This window comes from Salmo trutta, chromosome 19 (genome assembly GCF_901001165.1).
Source record: "Salmo trutta chromosome 19, fSalTru1.1, whole genome shotgun sequence".
NCBI lineage: Eukaryota > Metazoa > Chordata > Actinopteri > Salmoniformes > Salmonidae > Salmo > Salmo trutta.
The window spans coordinates 45,960,234-45,980,458 of record NC_042975.1 but is presented as its reverse complement, the minus strand read 5'-3'; the positions used below and the strand labels follow the sequence as shown (position 1 = coordinate 45,980,458).

General features: G+C 45.2%; 1 protein-coding gene across 10 annotated transcripts; it reads right to left on the bottom strand.

Moving 5' to 3' along the window:
- Window positions 1–297: 297 nt before the first annotated feature.
- LOC115154764 (pleckstrin homology-like domain family B member 2) lies at window positions 298–19,920 on the bottom strand. 10 transcript variants are annotated; one of them, XM_029701318.1, is made up of 17 exons: window positions 19,765–19,920; window positions 16,727–16,844; window positions 14,830–15,866; window positions 13,834–14,169; window positions 10,923–11,063; window positions 10,501–10,638; window positions 9,912–10,040; window positions 9,126–9,392; window positions 8,954–9,043; window positions 8,621–8,755; window positions 8,348–8,447; window positions 7,469–7,664; window positions 6,941–7,031; window positions 6,710–6,856; window positions 2,850–3,069; window positions 2,542–2,627; window positions 298–2,423 (listed from the first exon to the last, which is right to left on the bottom strand). In XM_029701318.1, the coding sequence occupies exons 1-17, from the start codon at window positions 19,780–19,782 to the stop codon at window positions 2,283–2,285; spliced, it is 3,390 nt and encodes a 1,129-aa protein (XP_029557178.1). In that variant the 5' UTR covers window positions 19,783–19,920; the 3' UTR covers window positions 298–2,282. The 10 variants fall into 10 exon arrangements, with proteins under 10 accessions (XP_029557178.1, XP_029557176.1, XP_029557177.1 ...); XM_029701316.1 differs by having other exon boundaries at window positions 7,469–7,667; window positions 19,765–19,919; XM_029701317.1 differs by having other exon boundaries at window positions 7,469–7,667; window positions 10,923–11,060; window positions 19,765–19,919.
- Between the last annotated feature and the right edge of the window lie 305 nt (window positions 19,921–20,225).

The following is a 20,225-nucleotide window of genomic DNA, read 5'->3' as shown; positions in this document are numbered from 1 at the left end:
TAGTGTGCACCAGATGGATATTCTTGGCCATGTAGGAGTGTACAAATTAGGTCACCCGTTCGCATGAGTTAAGAAGACTGCTGTTGAACGGCATAGTTAGCTAATGTAAAAGCAATGGAACACCTGTGACAGTGGCATTTGATATATCACCATAATAACTAACTGGCTACACTGTATAATCAACATTATACAACAAAACATTAATATGGCCCTTACATGTAGAATATTTACCCGGTTACAATATATTTAGGATTGAAGTATAAATATACTGGAATAGAAATAGTAACATGAAACAAATTAGTAAACGTATATGATTTATTCTTACATTTGTATAAAAAAAAAAACATGCAGGATTAAAAATAACATCTGAATTACCACTGTTCATATAAAAATACCAAATGTATATATATTTTAAATGCATAAAAGTGATTGTTTCCTTGGTACACATATGGAAAATACTTGAAGTGTGCCCATACTGTGTAGTCACACAGGCCGAGCATGAGGGTTCCTGCTTGACATGTCAACTGGTCACAAAGAACTAGTCAGTCCCCTTCATAACATTGTGAACAATTCCCTAGGAGCTAATCAACCGTCACCTCAACACTGTCAGAGAAGGCCCTTTGGTCTCGTGTGCACTCTCCCAGTAACCTCATTGACCATGCAACTACTTGCTACCTGTGAGCTCAGTGAGTGAGGGAGCCATTTCAGTATCATTGGATCTTAAAAGGATAATACATTTTTGATCACAGTAATTCAAAATACATCAGCTAAGATAACTGGGTCAAAGAAGTAGAATCACGTGTTCTTTTCTATTTTGACTTCAATATAATCATTCCAGAACACTGGAGATTGCTTTGCTCTTTGGTTTAACACAAATGGCTGATTTGTATGTTCAACATGCACATACTACTGACACATATTTATATATTTGTCAAACAAAATAAAAGAGCAGATACAATTAAACCAATATAAATACATGTTCCATTATTTGTGACCCCCAAAAAAGTCATTTTAAAAGCAGTAACTATTATAGCACTACACAGGTCTTACAGCGACTGTGTAATAACTAAAAACAGACCAGCGCTAAGGACATCCAATATCACATGGTGCTTTACAATAGGAGCAATGCAAAGCCTTCTAAAGCTTTCCCGAAATTAATGAGCCCATTCATTGGGTAGGGAGCTGCACCCAGCCCACTGGTAGCCTGATATTACACAACCTGTCATAAGACGGACTTACATAAAAAGGCACAATATACAATGCCAAGTTCCATTAAGACATTTATTTTAAGTATTTTAAGTGCCCTGGAATGTTTTTGCCAACTTATTTAGCTGTGTGGCACACACTAAATGTATATACATACACACAGATCGTCAACGCCTCCCACACCCTGTAAGTATTCCTTTGCAGAGCCTTTAGGTTCCATTTACATGATTTACATACAAATAAGTATGTCTTTGGTACATAGTGATGAGAGGAGGTACTTTTCAAACCCTTCAAGTCTCTGTCGTTTTAGGATTTCCCCTGTTGACCCCACGTTCCTGAGCAACAGTAAGGTACGAAAGACGCATATCAGTTATGTGCATCTCCTTGGCTTTTCCAATGGAGGGCGCTATTGTCCTCTGTCTGTGCAGATGCTAGACAGTCCCCCTGGAAGGTTTGGCACATCAGGAAGAAAAAAAAGAGAGACTGTCCAGCTGGAAGGAAAACAGATGGAGAGCTTTGGTTGACCAATCAACAGCCGGCTCAACTTGGATGATGAGAAGGACGAGACAGTAACCTCTAGTACACTGTTAGCCTATCAGACTGCATAATACACCCTAGACAGCAACTCAGGGGCATTAATGTTCCCAAAATATCATGAGGGTAAACCATGTGATTGTGCCAAAAGGCTTCTCTCACACAAAACGGTAAGTATTCGAATCTTCTTAGATTGTCCTTTCCAAATGAACAAGCGACACTGGGCACCTAATCCTCCAGAGGAAGTAATTCCCTGCCAGACTGAAGTATCAGATTACCATCGCATCAGTCCCTGAGGAGGAGGAGAGAGTTGGGCTCACTGAAGTGAGACCGAAATGAAAGTGGCTGTAAAGGTAAAAACCAGGAGGGTATTGTGCTAGGGTCACAGATTCTCAATCCTGACCAGTCACATTGCTTTGTCTTTGAGGCAGCGATGGGACTGGAGGAGAGGATATCTCCTGTTGATTTGTCATCTGAGAGTCTGTGGTCAGAATGTGGTAAGAGCTCCTGACCATTGGGGGGGGGGGGGGGGGGGGGGTTGTTCAGACCATGAAATGCATGTATCCTTCAGCCCCGGTGACAATGACGTCCATCCAGATGCGCATGGCCTCAGGGGAGGGAGACACCATGTAGTAAACTCTGTCGTGGGTCTTCACGCTGAACGTCAGCGATGGGTTCGGGCTCTGTGAGGGTGCAAGAGAGGGAGAAAAAAAAAACTATGTCAAGTCTAGTTTAAGAAAATTGGTGCTTCTTACCTTAAAAACAAGGATACTAGAAACGTGTGAATAATTTTGACCTTACCTTGTGTGCATTCTTTAAATGATCATAGTAAACCTCTTCTATGGCTTGGAAGTAGATGACTCCTTTCATCTTGGCCTCGTGTTTGTCTGGAACAGAGCGCATAGCATTGGAATGACTATGTTTATGAGTGGTGAAACAAAAACATGACGTAAATCAAAGCACTTCCTAGATTTCCAGAGCAAAGCAGCATAGCCTGATGATGATATCATCGCTGCTTTTCTTTCAGCGCTCTGATTGATCTACCAATTACAGCCGCAACAGACAGAGACGAGGGAGAAAGAGAGAGAGAGAATGGAGGTTCTAATCACCTGCATAGTAGGCCAGGGTCCTGCGGTTCCGGTCGAAGACAAACCAGCGTTTCTTCCAGGTCTTGATCTTGCCACCCATCTTGACCAGGAACCCTCTGCAGGTTTTATCGGTGATGGCCAGGTGGTAGCAGTTGTCTGGGTTGTGTCCAGCTGCCTCGATGTGACCATGGAGGTCAAAGTCATCCTTCCTCTGAGGGAGGTAGCGTGTCATCGGCCGGGCCTGGGGACAAGAGTCAGGGGTCACGGGTAGTCTGTGTTGAGCCAATGGTTAAAAGCTACAATCAAGTTGAAGATCTGCTAGACATTTTTATTTCAAAATGTCTTGAATCTTGTCTATTTAATGTCAGGCACCACAACCTAATAGGGTAATATTCCCCCCCTTACTCATATCACAATGATCTCTTACCAGTTGAATGTAGACAAAACTAATAACTACACAAACAAAATGTGGGGTTCAACAAGGGTTCTTCTAAGATCCCCATAGGTTCCTGCAAGAACCCCCTCCTAACTGCCCAACTGAAACATTTGGATTTGAAAGGACAGCTGGTGGAGACACTTAACTGAACAATGTAAAAAATCTCTTCAATTTAAGGTAAGATTTGTCCCTCGTGTGATCTCAATGTATATTGTTTTATGATGATACCAGCCATCTTTTCATATGTGTGCAAATCTTCCTAAAACAGAAAATGGACACAATTCAATGGATATCAATCAACAAAGAGGTTAGAATAAGCTATAAGAATATGTTGAAGGCTAGCTGTATTGAGTGCAGATGACTGAACTGCGCACTTTTCTCTGTGTCTGCAGGTATACAGACAAGGAGGCATACAAAGGTATGTAAATTGGTATTGGTATGTAATGCAGATCACATTTACCATCCTCCTCCCATACCTCGTCAATGAATATCCTATAGGCTTCTACATTATGGACAAGGTATGTGTATGAAAACTATTATCAAAACAGTTTTTGTTCATTCACATTCACCACAAAAACCAAGGTATGAATACTGTTGTGTGCATGTTTTGATAATCATCTGTATAATTACTATTTTTGGGATTCACAGACTTCACCCTCCCTACACCTCTGATGAATATAACAGGAAACCTGTTTCGATCACCATACAAAATCATTCTGGCTATGGATACGGAGAACATCAACACATTAACATCAACACGCCAGAGGATAGACCCATTGGACTTGGGGTTCTGCTTGGAGTTTACCTCATATTGTGATTTTTTTAATTCTGCTTTGCCACTAAAATCCTAATAAACACTGAGAACAAAAATATTGTGTTATTGTTATGCGTATTATTAATAATAACTGGGGAGGTGGTTAAAAAAAATGAACCCCAAAAGGTTCTTGGAGGATCCATTAAAAGTGGTTCTTTAAAGAACCCTTTTGAAAGGGTTATTCAAAGTACTTATCGGGGTTCCCCCACAGTTTGAAGAACCCCAAAAGGATACTCCAGGAACTTTATTTTTAGAGTACTTAACTGGTCTGTAACCTGATTTAAAATGTGCATCTATGTGAGAAAGAGTTTCTCTTTTTAAGGGCTAATCAGAGACATTTCTGGGGACAGGCAAGTTACCCTATATTACTACTTCTCTGAAATATAAAAATATACAACAGAGGTGATATATATATATATATATTACATTAAATATGTGCATATACCGCAAATCTGTTTTTCTGAACACAGGATAAAGTCAGCCTACATTTTTCATTTTCATTTTGTTAAGACACTCCAGGACCGGACATGTCCAGAGCAGATTGTGGATAAATACTCCTCTTCCCCCCCCCATTCTTCTATCCGTAAAATACATTTTTGCCGCATTTTCACGAAGAAAATGTCATCTAGAATAATGTAAAAAATTATATAATCGACATTTCCCTCTGTACAAGTCTAGAGAATATATCTAAGGATAACTACACCAAATGTGGTGAATGCAGATGCGTCTGAAGATATAATGAGAGAGAGATGTGTCGGTCTGTGGGAAGGGTCTGGCTTTTCGGGAAATGGGAGTTAAAGTACTATGAATTTTGCCTACCAATCGCCTAACGCCAATTTAGACCCAACCACGACCTCTTCAAAGTAAGGTGACTTATAGTCCCGTCTAACATTCTCTATGAAATGGCTTTTAAAATTATGTATAATTTAATGTAGTGAGCTTTGAAATTATGGATTTATGTTCAGTTGAATGTGGTTAAAATTCAAGGATTTTTGCAATTCGTGTGATATGCTACGAATCCAATTCATGCAATATGTTACAAATTTGTTGTGCTTAAGATCCCGGAATGCATCTTTAACCTGTCTGGGCTAGGGGGCAGTATTTTCACGGCCGGATGAAAAACGTACCCAATTTAAACAGGTTACTACTCTGGCCCAGCAACTAGAATATGCATATTATTAGTAGATTTGGATAGAAAACACTCTGAAGTTTCTAAAACTGTTTGAATGGTGTCTGTGAGTATAACAGAACTCATATGGCAGGCAAAAACCTGAGAAAAAGTCAACCAGGAAGTGGAGGATCTGAGAATTGTAGTTCTAGTCCCTTTCAAAACTACAGTATCTGTGGGGTTACGTTGCACTTCCTAAGGCTTCCACTGGCTGTCTAAAGCCTTCAGAAAGTGGTTTGAGCATTCTCCTGTCACTGGGCAGATAATAGGAGCTCAGTTTCTGAGTAGACTGCCTGGACACAAGGGAATTGGATATGCGCGGTCACGCGAGCACGCTGTTCCTTCTTTTTCTCCTTGAATGAATACGCTATTGTCCGGTTGGAATATTATCGCAATTTTAAGTAAAAAATACCATAAAGATTGATTTTAAACAGCGTTTGACATGCTTCTAAGTACGGTAATGGAACATTTTGACTTTTCGTCTCTGGTTCCGCACTCGCGCGTTATGCCTTTGGATAAGTGATTTGTACGCACAAACAAAACGGAGGTATTTGAACATAAATATCGATTATTTGGAACAAAAACAACATTTCTTGTGGAAGTAGCAGTCCTGGGAGTGCATTCTGACGAAGATCAGCAAAGGTAAGAGAATATTTCTAATACTAATTCTGAGTTTAGGTTGCCCCCGAGTACATACCTCAGCTCACCGTGATGGCTGAGGTATGTACTCAGAATATTGAAAAATGTGCTTTCTCCGTAAAGCTATTTTAAAATCTGACACAGCGGTTGCATCCAGGGGTAGTCTATCTATAATTCTTTAAATAATTGTTATATATTTTGTCAACGTTTATGATGAGTATTTTTGTAAATTGATTTGCACATTCACCAGATGTTTTGGTGGGAATACATTTTCTGAACATCACGCGCCAATGTAAAATGCTGTTTTTGGATATAAATATGAACTTTATCGAACAAAACATACAAGTATTGTGTAACATAATGTCCTAGGAGTGTCATCTGATGAAGATCGTCAAAGGTTAGTGCTTCATTTAGCTGTGTTTTGGGTTTTATTGACACATGTCCTTGCTTGGAAAATGGCTGTGTGATTATTTTTGTCTATGTACTCTCCTAACATAATCTAATGTTTTGCTTTCGCTGTAAAGCCTTTTTGAAATCGGACAATGTGGTTACATCAAGGAGAAGTGCATCTTTAAGATGGTGTATGTTTGAGAAAGTTGAATTATGACATTTTGTTGTTTTTGAATTTGCCGCCCTGATATTTCACTGGCTGTGTCCCGCAGGTACCTAGCCCATAGAAGTTAAGGGACCAAAATACAAAAAAAATCTCTAAATTGATAAGTAGAATGAAAAATGTCATTGCAGCCTGTGGTGCCTCGCCTTAAATTACCATGCGTCTGAAATGATTGGTATTGTGATTCTTGGCCCATCCTATTATATCCCACCTGTGCCCTCTGTTTCTCACGTAGCTTCACCTCCCTGTCGATCATCTTCTGCCTCCTGTTGGTCTCCTCCTGCAGTCTCTTCTCCAGGTCCTCCCTCCTCCGCCGCTCCTCCTCCAGGGCCTGCCTGCGCACCTCCATCTCACGCTCCTACACACGCCACACAACGATAGTTACAGCATGGTCTCTCACACACACAGGTAGAGATGGGGTTGCTTATGAAGGCTTCATTACCCTGTGCTCAAGGAGACGATTCTTATCAGCCTGGGCCTCTCGTAACAAACGTTCCATCTCTTCAATCTTTGCTACGTTGGATGTGCTGGCACTGTGGGGAAAAAAAAGAGAACCAGAAACACACATCAAGGAAGAGGACACGCTCTCACCAGGAAAGGACTGTCCATCCTGGAACCGATTAAGTGTGAGTGAAATTCCAGACTAGGGCCTTTACTATAAAGTTAACGTTAACACTGCACCTCTGCACCAGTCATAAAATCCCATTACGTACAACGTATAGATGCCACATTCTCGCTCGTGTTTTTCTGTCCTGTAAATAACGTATGGACTGACCAAGATCACATTCACACACTAAACCAGTGGTAACTCTCAGAGCTGTTGTGTAGTGTACAGGATTAGTAACATGCAGAAAGCACACCGCTTCTGCGAAAATGCTATTTTCAACTAATGTCACATTGAGCTATCAATGGTGCTGCTTGAACCACGGTCCTATGTGGACAGTTCGCTCCCTCTCTCTCTCTCTCTCACCTGGAGATGTTGTCTGGGGAGCAGGCAGAGATGCTGGTCTCCATGCTGTCAGAGCTGTCCACGCTGAGCGTGTCGAAGGCATGGCCGTTGTCTGCGTAGTGGAAGGAGTCCAAGAAGACGTTGGACTCTGAGACGGTCCTGCTACACAGGTCAACCAGTCTCTGTCTGTCCTCACTCACGTACAGGTGGCTGTGGCCTGCTGAGAGACAGACGGACACAGACAGATATACTCTTTCTACAGCCTTTTATCAGATTAGATGGAAGATGTAAAAAGGTTTGTCGCTGGTTAACTGTCCCAACTTGATTGCAGTTGGTCCGAGGGCATTGCTGGTACACAAATAGTATATTTCCCTCATAACATTGAAATGGGCATGATCTTTCAACCCCTTCAGAACTGTCTCTTGTTCCTTCCTGCTGGAAACATCAGAGCAGAGGATCCTGAACATGTCATTGCTGCTCAGACCGATTCTGATGGAAACTGGAGGAAGGATGTGGCCATCCATGTTAACTAACAGACTGACCTGTAATGTGGACCAGGTCATGCAAGACAGGGAAAGCTACAAATGTCTAACCCTGCAGCATGTAGCTAGCATGCGGTGAGAAACAGGCAGTAGGTTCGGGTTAGGGAGCGAGGCAGGGAATCCAGGGATGATCAGAGAAAAGGGCAGAGCGAGACAGAGAGATAATACAATGAATGATGAAAATAAACAAAGCTCAGAATAAAACTTCAAAGAGAAAGTTTCCTTTCCTCCAACAAACAGTTTCCTTCTAGACAGTACTTCATTAGAGGCATCATTTACTCACTAAGAAAACCTAAAAGAAGTTTAAACTTTGGAGTATACACAGATATCGTGTTCACAAAACAATGTTTTGGCTCACCCTTGAGCAGGCGTTGAGATTCCAGATCTCTGGGAGAGACAGAGAGGCCCCGGGGGATGGCACTACCACAGCTGGAGCTCTGGGACAGGGGCACGTGGGACTGCAGAGTAGACAGACAGACACAACAGAGAGAGAGAGAGAGAGAGATCATGACCTGGTAAGTGTCTCTAACCCAAAGCTCCAGTAATCAGATGAGGAGACTCTGGCATTCAATGGCATTAACAATCAATATTTCAATTATGTGCAACGGGGAGGTTGGTCCCCCATGCTCACCTTAGAGGACAGGCTGCGGCCCAGAGTGGAGCTGCTGTAGTGACTGAGGGGCTGCTGGCTCCTCTTACGGAGATGGTCACTGAGGTGGGAGTTCTCCTTACTGCCCCGCCTCCTCTCCTCCAGAGAGCGGAAGTGCTGCAGAGACCAGAACAGAAACATATGGAAATGATAAAAGCTTTACATTCATTGAAAGTGGTGGTTTTATAAGGCAACTTCCTCTGTTGTTAGGAATTCCAGCCATGCACTGAAGGGCTCTTAGTACAGACACAGCTGCCCTCTGCTGGTCAGACATACAGTATGCACTGTGAGTAGTGAATGAATTGTACAATATACCTCTTTCATGGCAACAGGGTTGTTAGGGAAGGCCTGCCCTCCAGTCACTTCAGCATACTTCCTCTCCAGCGAGGCCAGGTTCTCCCTCTCCTAGAGACACACAGACTGTCAGTCAAACAGCGGTGCAGGCAGTCAGATACAAAACAAAACCAGTAACCAAAAACCTTCTTACCCTCTGAAGCATGAGGAGCAGGTTGTTCTTCTCTTTCAGAAAGCTGTCCTTCTCTCGCTGAGACTGCTGGGTAATCTGTGTAGACTGCTTCTTAAGGGTCAGGAGTCTCTCCTTGCGTGTGACAGTACTGCGCTGGTAATCTGCTATCTCTCGGAGTAAATGCTGGTTCCGACCCTCCTTCTCCTCGTCCTGATGACTCTCTCTCTCCAGCTGCTGGAACTCCAGGTCTTCAAACCACTTCCTCTCGGCCTCCAGTACCTCCACATCCTGACGGACAGCGCACACACGTACACATATAAGATAGAGCATGCACTGGCTTTAAGTGGGTCAGTGTGTGGAGGATTTAAACTCAGACAGACAAATACATTTCCATGTTACAGACAAACAGACCACAGTAACGAACTCCATTTCTCCTGTAATGCCAGTTAAATTCATTAGCTGGATAACAACATACATCTACTCTCTGAGCACATCATTCAAGTCGCTGCACTTTCCTATCTCGGTCTGAATCATAGGGGAGAGACCATCAAGTGAAACCAAGATCTAGAAAAGGCAGGGGGGATACGAGGACATCTAGAAAAGGGAGCGGATGGCCAAAGAGGAGGATTCGATGTGTGCCACAGAAATAGAATGCAAAAGCAAACACATGGAAGAGGGTGAATTACGAGGAGGAGGAGGAGCGAGGGAGGGAAGCAGAAAGCATCACGTTAAAAAGGGAGAAAGGCAGCCATATTAACTGAGGAGGACGAGGGTCCAGTTAGGAGTTTGCTGTTGTGTCTTACTGACCCTGGAGAGCTGCTGCTGAAGCTGCTCCTTGAGCGCCTCGGGACAGTTGTCCAGCTGGGTCCTCTGCTCAGAGACAAGCTCCGCCAGCCTCTCTAATTTTAACCTCTCAGCATCGAGCAGGGCTTTCTCCTGCATAGTCGTGGACACACACACACACGCACAAATGCATAGGCACATACGCACAGACACAAAGGCACGCACACATGCATACACACACACACTAAAACATATGCGCAAGTGCGCACGCATACATGCGCACACACACACACACGACAACAGAGAGAGGAAAGAGAGTGTTAGTGAAGGGAGAGAGGAAACAAAGTGGAGGGACGGAGAAAAAAAAGAGGAAGGACTGCTCTACTGTACTCAGACCTGTGGACTGGACTGCTCTACTGTACTCAGACCTGTGGACTGGACTGCTCTACTGTACTCAGACCTGTGGACTGTAGATTCCTCCTAGTCAGATTCTTACCACTGACATCCTGACTCCCACATACTCTGTCTCTCTGTCCGTCTCTCCCCCTCACGTTCCCTGTGTCTGAGAGCAATGACATCCAACTCAGGGCCGGACTACGTCTGCTGCACTTACCTGGGACTTCTCTGTGAGGGCAGTCTTGTCAGTGCTGCCAATCTTCTCATTGAGTTGGTCCAGTACCTCCTTCTCCCTCTGTAGCAGGGCCATCTCAGAGACCTGCTCCCCCTCCAGCAGAGCCCGCTCTACCTCCATCTGCACGCCACACACACACAGGTAACATTATCCCATTGACCGACACAGCTTTAAATTACAATGATCCATAACTCTAGATAATTCACTCCCAAAAGCCAGATACCAGCGCTAACCCCCACTAGTATCATTACCCAGCCACCACTGTAAACATTCATTTCCTAACGCCACAAAGAATTCCAACTTACAAACACACACACGTCAACATTAACTCCCACTGACACAAACATCAAACACCTGTTCATGCGTGCAGCTCCGTTCACAATCCCATGGCGTGCGCCGCATACCTCTCTGATGGACTCCTCCATCTGGTTGTCCAGGTCTTTGATCTTCTGCTCCACCTCCTCTACGTTGTTCAGCACCTGGATCCTCTCCTCCTCAATACGGCTCACTTCCTGTTTCAGATGCACATCCTCCGCAGCCTGCTGCTGGTGATATTACGGAACCATCGTTAGTCCACGAACTGCATCTACTCACAACGTGTGTTACCGTCAACACTGTGATGACGTCATGTCTAAATGATTATAAAGGCCCACGTCAGGATCATGCCTCTTGTTTAAAGATATCCACTGTTGTACACAGAGGTATGGGAAGAAATGTGTTATGTTTTCTTCACATCCTGTAATTCCTTCTCATTTGTTGCCATAGCACATCGGTGAGATGGAGCTGCCGCAGATTGTTGCGAGCGATGGCGAGGTGGGCTAACGCTCCTGCCTCGTGTCTGTAACGCAGAGGAAACCCAAGTCCTTCAGCAGAACAGGGACTGGGTTACTCATACTCTGCTACATCCGAAGGACTCTACCGTACAAGCCATGGTCATGTCCTCCATCAGTCAGAGAGGCCTGCTGCCACCAGACAGAATCAAAACACCCGCTCCTTCTCATCAGCCCCAGGTCTAATCCACACATGCTGCATCTGACACATCACAGCCTCTACAATATCTGATTCCTACTCCACCTAGGAGCCTAAAGTAGTGCTGGTCTATAGCGGTCTGAACCGCATGTGGCAGGCAGATCGCAGTCCTACGATTTATGGGCTGTTTCAGAGACGGTATTTGACTAACTGTTCCACTGTTCCACTGCCAGGTCTTAGGAATGTGAGTCGGAAGAAGAGTGGATTGGGAGGTTCAGTAACTTGTGTCTTTAACGGGTCTCTGCCTCTGGCGTAACAAATGATATCGGAAATGTATTCTCTACATCCAATGAAACATAATGCTAATCTGGTCGTCAGGGAATAAAGTAGGCCCCAAAATAAAATACAATTCCAAATTAAAAAATGTAGTATGATTTTCTATTGAAATGGTATAAATATTAATATCAGCTACAAAGCAGGTACTGGGTATTATAAGTACTGTAATATTAAGAAAACATCTGTAGAAATACTTTTCTCTTACACACCGTATGCACACACAGAGAGAGAGAGAGAGAGAGAGAGAGAGAGAGTTATTCCACTGGGGTTAAAGTCATTTCCTGCTCCCCCTCCTTTCAGATAGTTTGAGCGACTTAGGGCTGTAACTGAACTATTCCCCAGAGAACTCCATTAAAACCAAACACAGCATTAAGTCATTACTGCTCTAGAGTGGAAAAATGCCACAGTTTTAACAGCGATAATATAACTCTAATAGTTGCACTGGGACTGAAACAGGGACCGGGGTTAGGTGCAGAGTCAGACTAAGCTCCTGGTGAAAGACAGAGGAACCAGTGGAGGTGTACTTGGTGTTTAAATACAGCCCTACGGGGAAAGTATAGGATATATCAGGAGGACTCCTTATATCTTCAGCAACACCGCTGCATACCTCAACCCCCACAGGGCTACATAGTTTCCACTAACTTGTGTACTCACATACCCTCTAATGATGGGGTGTCAAACATACAGCCTGCAGGCCGGTTTGGCCCGCGATCCGGTCCAATCCGGCCCACAGGTGGTTTGAGTAAAAAAAAAAAACGTGTACACACAAGTATGTGGACACCCCTTCAAATCAGTGGATTCGGCTATTTCAGCCACACCGTTTGCTGACAGGTGTATAAAATCGAGCACACAGCCATGCGATCTCCATTGGCGAAAGAACGGCCTTACTGGAGACCTCAGTGACTTTCCAGCAAGTCAGTTTGTCAAATTCCTGCCTTGCTAGAGCTGTGCTGTTATTGTGAAGTGGAAACGTCTAGGAGCAACAACGGCTCAGCCGCAAAGTGGTATGCCACAAATCCTCACAGAACGGGACTGCCGAGTGCTGAAGCGCATAGCAACACTCACTACCGAGATCCAAACTGCCTCTGGAAGTAACGTCAGCACAAGAACTGTTCGTCGGGAGCTTCATGGGTTTCCATGGCCGAGCAGCCGCACACAAGCGGCATGGTGCAAAGCTCGCCACCATTGGACTCTGGAGCAGTGGAAATGTGTTCTCTGGAGAGATGAATCATGCTTCACCATCTGGTAGTCCGACAGATTAATCTGGGTTTGGCGGATGCCAGGAAAATCTATCTGCCCGACTGCATAATGCCGACTAACGTTTGGTGGAGGAGGAATAATGGTCCGGGGCTGTTTTTCATGTTTCGGGCTAGGCCCCTTAGTTCCAGTGAAGGGAAATCTTAACGCTATAGCATACAATGACATTCTAGACGATTCTGTGCTTACAACATTCTGGGCTCCCGAGTGGCGCAGTCATCTAAGGCACTGCATCTCAATGCTAGAGGCGTCACTACAGACCCTGGTTCAATTCCACCTCACTAATGCTGTTATGGCTGAATGGAAGCAAGTCCCCCCAACAATGTTCCAACATCTTCCCAGAAGAGTGGAGGCTGTTATAGCAGCAAAGAGGGGACCAACTCCATATTAATGCCCATTATTTTGGAATGAGATGTTCGGCGAGCAGGAGTCCACATACTTTTTGTGATGTAGTGTACTTTAACATGACTAAAAACGTAATGCGTATATTTACATTCACTCTGTCATAGGTGAGCACACGCAGCTATGTCAGGAAATACTGTGTCATGCAGATGCTTTGATAAATCACTCCCATACCCAGAATTCCTTGTTTCTTTTTATACTCCTCCCCCCCACACTTTTTCTATACACTTTTCACTGTGTAAGTATGTGTGCCCCACGTGTTTGTCTGTGTATATTGAAGTGCTTGTTTGAGTTTTGAAAGGAAAAACCTCCGGTCACAGGACAATGTAAGACATGTCCCCCAGGTCTTACCTTGGCTCTGTGGTGAGGGGAGAGTGCACTGCTGCGCAGGCTGAGAGCAGGTGACTGGGCCCTGGCATCCCTGTGCCCGCTGTGATGGCGCTCGCGGACATGCCGCTCCTCTGCCAACTGGTATCCCTCGGCTCTGGTGCCAAAGCCGTTCTCCGGGGCAGTGCCACTGACGCTGCCAGGGGAGTCGGAGAACACCGAGTCATCATCAGACACCTGCAACTTCTCCAGCTCCTTGTTGATCTTCTGCAGGTCGGAGACGGCCAAGCCTCTCTGGTCCCGCTCCACACGGCCCAGCTCAGTACACAGGCTCAGGATTGTCTCCAGCCGCTGGCGCTCCTACACACAGACGGGGAGAAACCAGTGGTCAACATAGTCACGTATACAGCCAATATACCACTCAGATTGTGATACTGGGGTCCAATTATTTCGTAGATGGGTGGTTTCATCTAGTTACAGTCTTTCGTCAACACAATGTGATCATGTGATCACCCATAAGCACGATCAAACAACCTATAAAAAAGCCCCATAAAAACACAATGAAACCAGAGAAACCACATTTTTAAAAGGGATTTTGACGTGCAAAATTGAATCCAGTGATTTTCTGAGGAACGCAAAGTTCAAAGGAGTTTTAACCAGTCTGACCAACTGGTTTTATGGCGTACCAGTCTGAATGGCTTCCATCTCTTTACAGCAGGAGTGAGTGTGTGTTCAGTCAATTAAACAGGGGGCTTGTGAAACATGGTGAGAACTAGTCAGAAAATCCAATTAGCCTTCTCAAGTAACAGAAGCTGAAATCAAAGCCCCATAAACACTTTCATGTTTTCATAACAGTCCCTAGTGAAGAGACTGGGGACCAGATGAACTGGCAGACCGAAACCAGGTGTCTCAGTCACACAATCAGAACCTTCTAGATTAAACTCTAGACTGAATAATAAAAGCAGGATATTATCATGGCAGAATAATAATGAATAGGAGTAAAATAATTGTTTCTCTCACCAGTCTCTGCACCTCCTGTTCTCGGAGCCTCTCGTCTCTCTGGTGCATGTGGTAGTCTCTCAGCTCCTCCTTCCCATTCAGAGAGCTGATGCTGCCCCTCCTCGATCCCGGCCCCAGTCCCCCCTTCCCAAAGGACAGCCTCCTCTCGCCCAGGCCCAGGTCCAGGCAGGGTGAGGAGCCCTGCAGGCCCCCTCCCTCCAGCTCACAGCCCAGAGAGGCCAGGCTGGCCCGGCGGGGAGTACCCGGTACACTGGCTGTGGCTGGCACAGTCACGTCTGGCGGTCGCTCCAGAGAAAACAGGCTGCGCCTCGACTTGGAGGAGAAGGACACAGAAATCTTCTCCCCTCTGTGGGAGCCCATGGAGCGGCGTGGTGGCAGGGACAGAGCCGGGGAGTCAGCCGACCGGTGGAGGCGGGGTAGAGAGCGGCTGTGGGTAGAGCCCAGGCCGTTGAGTGACCCTGTAGAGTACTTCCTCTGACGTGGTGCAGGGTCCATACCATTGTCCACGTTCCGGCCCTGGGCGTATAGCCTGCGGCCTAGACGAGGGCTGGAGGGCATGCTGGCCGCCCCGCTGTGGCCCCGAGGTGGGCGGGGGGCAGGCTCCCCATAGGAAGAGGAACCATTCCACATGGACAGCAGAGAACTGGCTACAGGGGGGCGGCGACCATCAGAGGAGTTAGAGAGGAGCAGGCTGTCCTGTGATTGGTGGCGTGAGCGTGTGTATGGCGGGTTGGGGCTGAGAGGACGCTCGCCCTGGCGAGGGGAGGGGGGCATGCTGCTGCTGGTCATGTAGGGGAGGCCTCTGGAGGAGAGGGGGCGCTCAGCGCTCCTGTGGGCCGTGGGGGACAGGGGGCTGGGAGGGGGCAGGCTGAGGTAGGTGCAGGTAGATTCTGCACTGGCCCTCAGGCTAGCCTCTAGAGCACTCTTCCTGCGCTGCAGAGTCTCCATCAAGTCCTGCAGCTCCGCCTTCGAACGGGAGCCTCTCATCACGGTGCCACCCACTGAGCCGCCATTGCTGTGCTCAGTCTTCACACAGTCTGAGGAAACATCAGATGAATAGAACTCTCGTTAATGTGGATATATGATCCGGTCTTGGAGCACTCTTATAAACACCCTACTTCAAGCCTAACACCTGAGCTGAGAGAGACTGAGGCAATCAGACTGAGTGTGATCTAATAACCAAACAGTGATCAGCCTCTGCAATGTGCTGACGAAGGAGGGAGAAACCAGCGAAGAACTCCCCTCAGACGGTTCTGGGCCCAACACAAACAGAGTCTGTGGTTAAGGAAAGCTTCTTCTAAAAATGGAAAAATGCTGGCAGAGCAAGACGGGCCAGAATGCCTTTGTACTTTCTAGCACTGAGGGACAGCCTGGACCCTGAGCACCTCTGTCAGCACACCCCTTCCTCCCACAGAACCGGGCCCTGCATGCTCTGAGGCCAACCGGGCTGGCTGGCCTCAGACTTGGTATATCTGTGCTTACATGCTGTCATTTGTTTTTCTCAGCGGATAAACTCACACTGCATAGCGGAGGATGTGGTGGTCTTCCATTTATTTATACCTTACATGGGCAGTTTGACCAAAGTACTTTGGCTGTGTACATAATCATTTAGCTGAAGAGTATAACTACAGTGTCAGAGAGACGGACAGAAAGACAGAGAACAAGCCCGTTCTGGACTCTAAGAACCACTTCCATAACACACATCAATCACACTGACACCTTGGTACATCTGGAGGTTCCTCATGCAAGGGGACAAGAGGGATAAACGGGACAATTGCAGTAGGTATGGGGGAAGTAGAGGACATGGGGTTAAGAGGCTTGCACAAGGAAAGGAGAAATGGTTGTGTGTTGTCTTCGGGGTTGTGGGAGAGAGAGAGAGCGAGAGAGGGGTTCCTACCTGAGCCGTAGCCCATTGTGGTGACAGGACTCTTCTGGGGCAGCATGCTCTTCATTCGACTGGCCTCCTCTGGGTGGTTCAAGTGGAAGAAGTAGGATTCACCTAGACAGAGTGTACCCTGGGAAAACAACACACACAGTTAGAACTGCACTCTCTCACAAATACACACACATTCAGGAGAGTACTTTGTAGAATATATTGAACACAGCCATGCGCACACACAACCACGTAGTCATTACTGTGTGTATGTAAAAATGGACTCCTTCTCAGAGCTTCCCATTAAAATAATTGTTAAACTCAAATCAACTCACCTACACGTGACCACACACACACACACACACACACACACACACGAGAATGCTTCTCGGAGCAGAGCTTTACTGAGTTTCCGCCGATTACGTCAATATCCAAATAAAACACATTGTTTAATGCAGAGAGCAATACAAGATACTGTTACCTACACCTCAGACCAGTCAGTATGTAGAGCACACTACAAAATACCCTCTGTTCTCCAACACTGTCTGGAGCCGAGCAGCTAAATGAGAAAACCTTACAGAGTAGGAATACAGTAGTCTGGCTGACGCCTGATTCAAAGTCCTCCTGACTTCAGAGTCTGGAAAAGCTGTTTTGATAATGTCAGCACGATGCGTTGATAATAAAGGGGCTGTGCTTTTTTTTACTGATTGGTTCTCCTCTGTGTCTTTCTCACTCAAACACCCACTTGGGCAGCCACACAGAGCCCCCCCGAGCGCCCCCCCCCCCCCTTCCAATACAACTGCTGGATTTTGTTATCCAAACAACGTGAGGTCTCAACCCCCCGGGGAAATAAAACATCTGAGAAAACCAATCAAACTTAGCCAGAAATAAAGTCTGTGAGAATAGTGCCTTCACAACGGCCTCCTGTCCAGACCAGTGTGTCGGCTCTCCCTCTCTGATCACGTGAGTCGAGACAGCCTTGCTAGGAAAACAGATCCCAGGGAAAGAATTCAGGCTCCAGTATTAATGATATCTGAGATGGAAACAAAGTTCACCTCACTTTTGTGGGCAAACAATGGATGGCTGAGAAGGCTGCTCTTTGTCCCTGAATCAATATGCTGTTTACCCTTTATCTATGTCATTGAACTGAGCGGTCTGGTACACTTTGATGATTTCAGCTATATTTACTCTCTGAGACTGGGGCTCTGACAGAGATATACAACTCCCCTCCCCCAAACACACACAAATGTACACACGCACGAGTCTTTGGGTCTGATAATCCCAAGGTTTCCTGCTCCACCAGGCTGATGGCTGGCTAGCTGGAGGAGGTTCTTCAGGAAGTGGGGGATCCTTTTATACAAATCAGCTACAACCCACAATCCATCAGCATGAGTTCACCCTGCTCTGGCCACCTAAAACAGCTTTCCCTCATACGAGGAGTAGGGGGCTTTTAAACCAACACCAGACAACAGGGCAGCAAGGCAGAGCAAAAACAGAGGATTTCTTTCTTCAGGGAATCTCAATTCACATAGGATGCCTCCTACACATGTGGGATCTACTCAATGTGTGTGTGTGTGTGTGTGTGTTATACGACTAGCCTTACACTGGAACTAGGGTTAATTTGTGTAATAATATAGTGGGCTGTATATTACCAGTGGTGGAAAAAGTACCCAATTGTCATACTTTAGTAAAAATATAGATACCTTCATAGAAAGTTACTCAAGTAAAAGTAAAATACTTATTGAGTAAAAGTATTCGGTTGTAAATTTACTTAAGTATCAAAAGTAAATGTAATTGCTAAAATATACTTAAGTATCAAAAGTAAAAGTATACAACTTCAAATTCCTTCTTTTAAGCAAAGCGGACAGCATAACGTTCTTGTTTTTAAATGCATGGATAGCCAGGGGCACACTCCAACACTCAGACATCATTTACAAAAGATGCATGCGTTTAGTGAGTCCGCCAGATCAGAGGCAGAAGGGATGACAATGTGTTGTCTTGATAAGTGTGTGAATTGGTCCATTTTCCTGTCCTGCTAAGCATTCTAAAATGTAATGAGTACTTCTGGTGTCAAGTAAAATGTATTGAGTAAAAAGTACATTATTTTCTTTAGGAATGTAGTGAAATAAAAGTAAAAGTTCTCAAAAATATAAATAGTAAAGTAAAGTACAGATATCACAAAAAACTACTTAAGTAGTACTTTAAAGTATTTTTTACTTAAGTACTTTACACCACTGTATATTACTAACTGATAAGATCTCTAACACGTTTCTCAAAAAAAAACATTTGTGCAACAACTTAGTCCTCTATTAAAAATATGTTTACTACAGAGGATGGTGTTGTGGTACTATACCTCATATGACCAAACACCCAAGGCTTAGGGAATCACCCTCTCACAGATTCTTAGCCCCCTCTGAGAATAGTACACCTTTTCGTCTAGTTGATTAGCCACATAATGACTGATAAGGATATGGTTACTCCGCAGCAGAGGTGTCATAATTAGGGGTCCAATGCGCAGCCAGCTCGACTTCTCTTTAAACTCTGCATGCATCTGCTGTTATCTCCCAATCATATCAGAAAACAGTAAACACAAGTGATCAAATTATAAGCATATTCTTCGAATTAATTAAGTAGGCCTACAATTTTTTTTAAATCCGAAGGAGTAGACTATCAAACCACTTCGGGGAAACGGTTCCACCATATGAAAGTACTTAAGGAAAGCGCACTCTGACTTTCCGAGAAATTCAGATGGAAAACACCCATAAATTTATTCTTAAAAATAAAACGAGAATATAGCCTATTTTGCGGGCAACTCTTTCACAAAGACAAGTAACCCAACGGAACCATGCCTATATTTGAACAATGAAACAAACCGGAGTTCGAGAAAGATGAACCGAACGACTGGTTAAAAAAAAAAGGTTATTCTCCAGAAAGATAAGAAGAGAGACCGCGGCGCTGGGTGAAACAGATGCGCATCTACTCTGCCTCTTGCAGCAACCGATAGGTTTCTCCAAACTTTTGATAACTTCTGAGATTTCTTTGTTCAGAAGACGACAACTAACCTTTGTGTGCTGTCTCATTCAAACTGTTGAGCGCTGGTGATGGAAAACACTCCACTACCTCGGATTAGCATGACAATGGGACAGAGACGATGCCTGCTGCTACCTTGACTGATTCCTCTGACGCTCCTCCCCATCCTCAGTCGAAGCCCCAAACCAGCGGACTGCGCAAATCTGGTTGGTTGATTTGGGTGGTCGCAGACGCGCTAAATGGGGGAGGGGAGGGTGCTTTGGTGGGACGGGGGAGAGGGAAATAGGGGACCGGGTAACGGGTAACGGGTGTTTTGTAACCGCAACCCTAATCGACCCACGCTGATAAAGCATGTCTAAAACATCACTACATTACGCAGATCTCTAATCAGTGCATACGTTTATTTCATTCCACTGTATGTTCCCCCTGGGACATTCAAAACGACAGTATCAAGAGCCACTACCTGTTATAAACCTATAACAATTTCCAAACC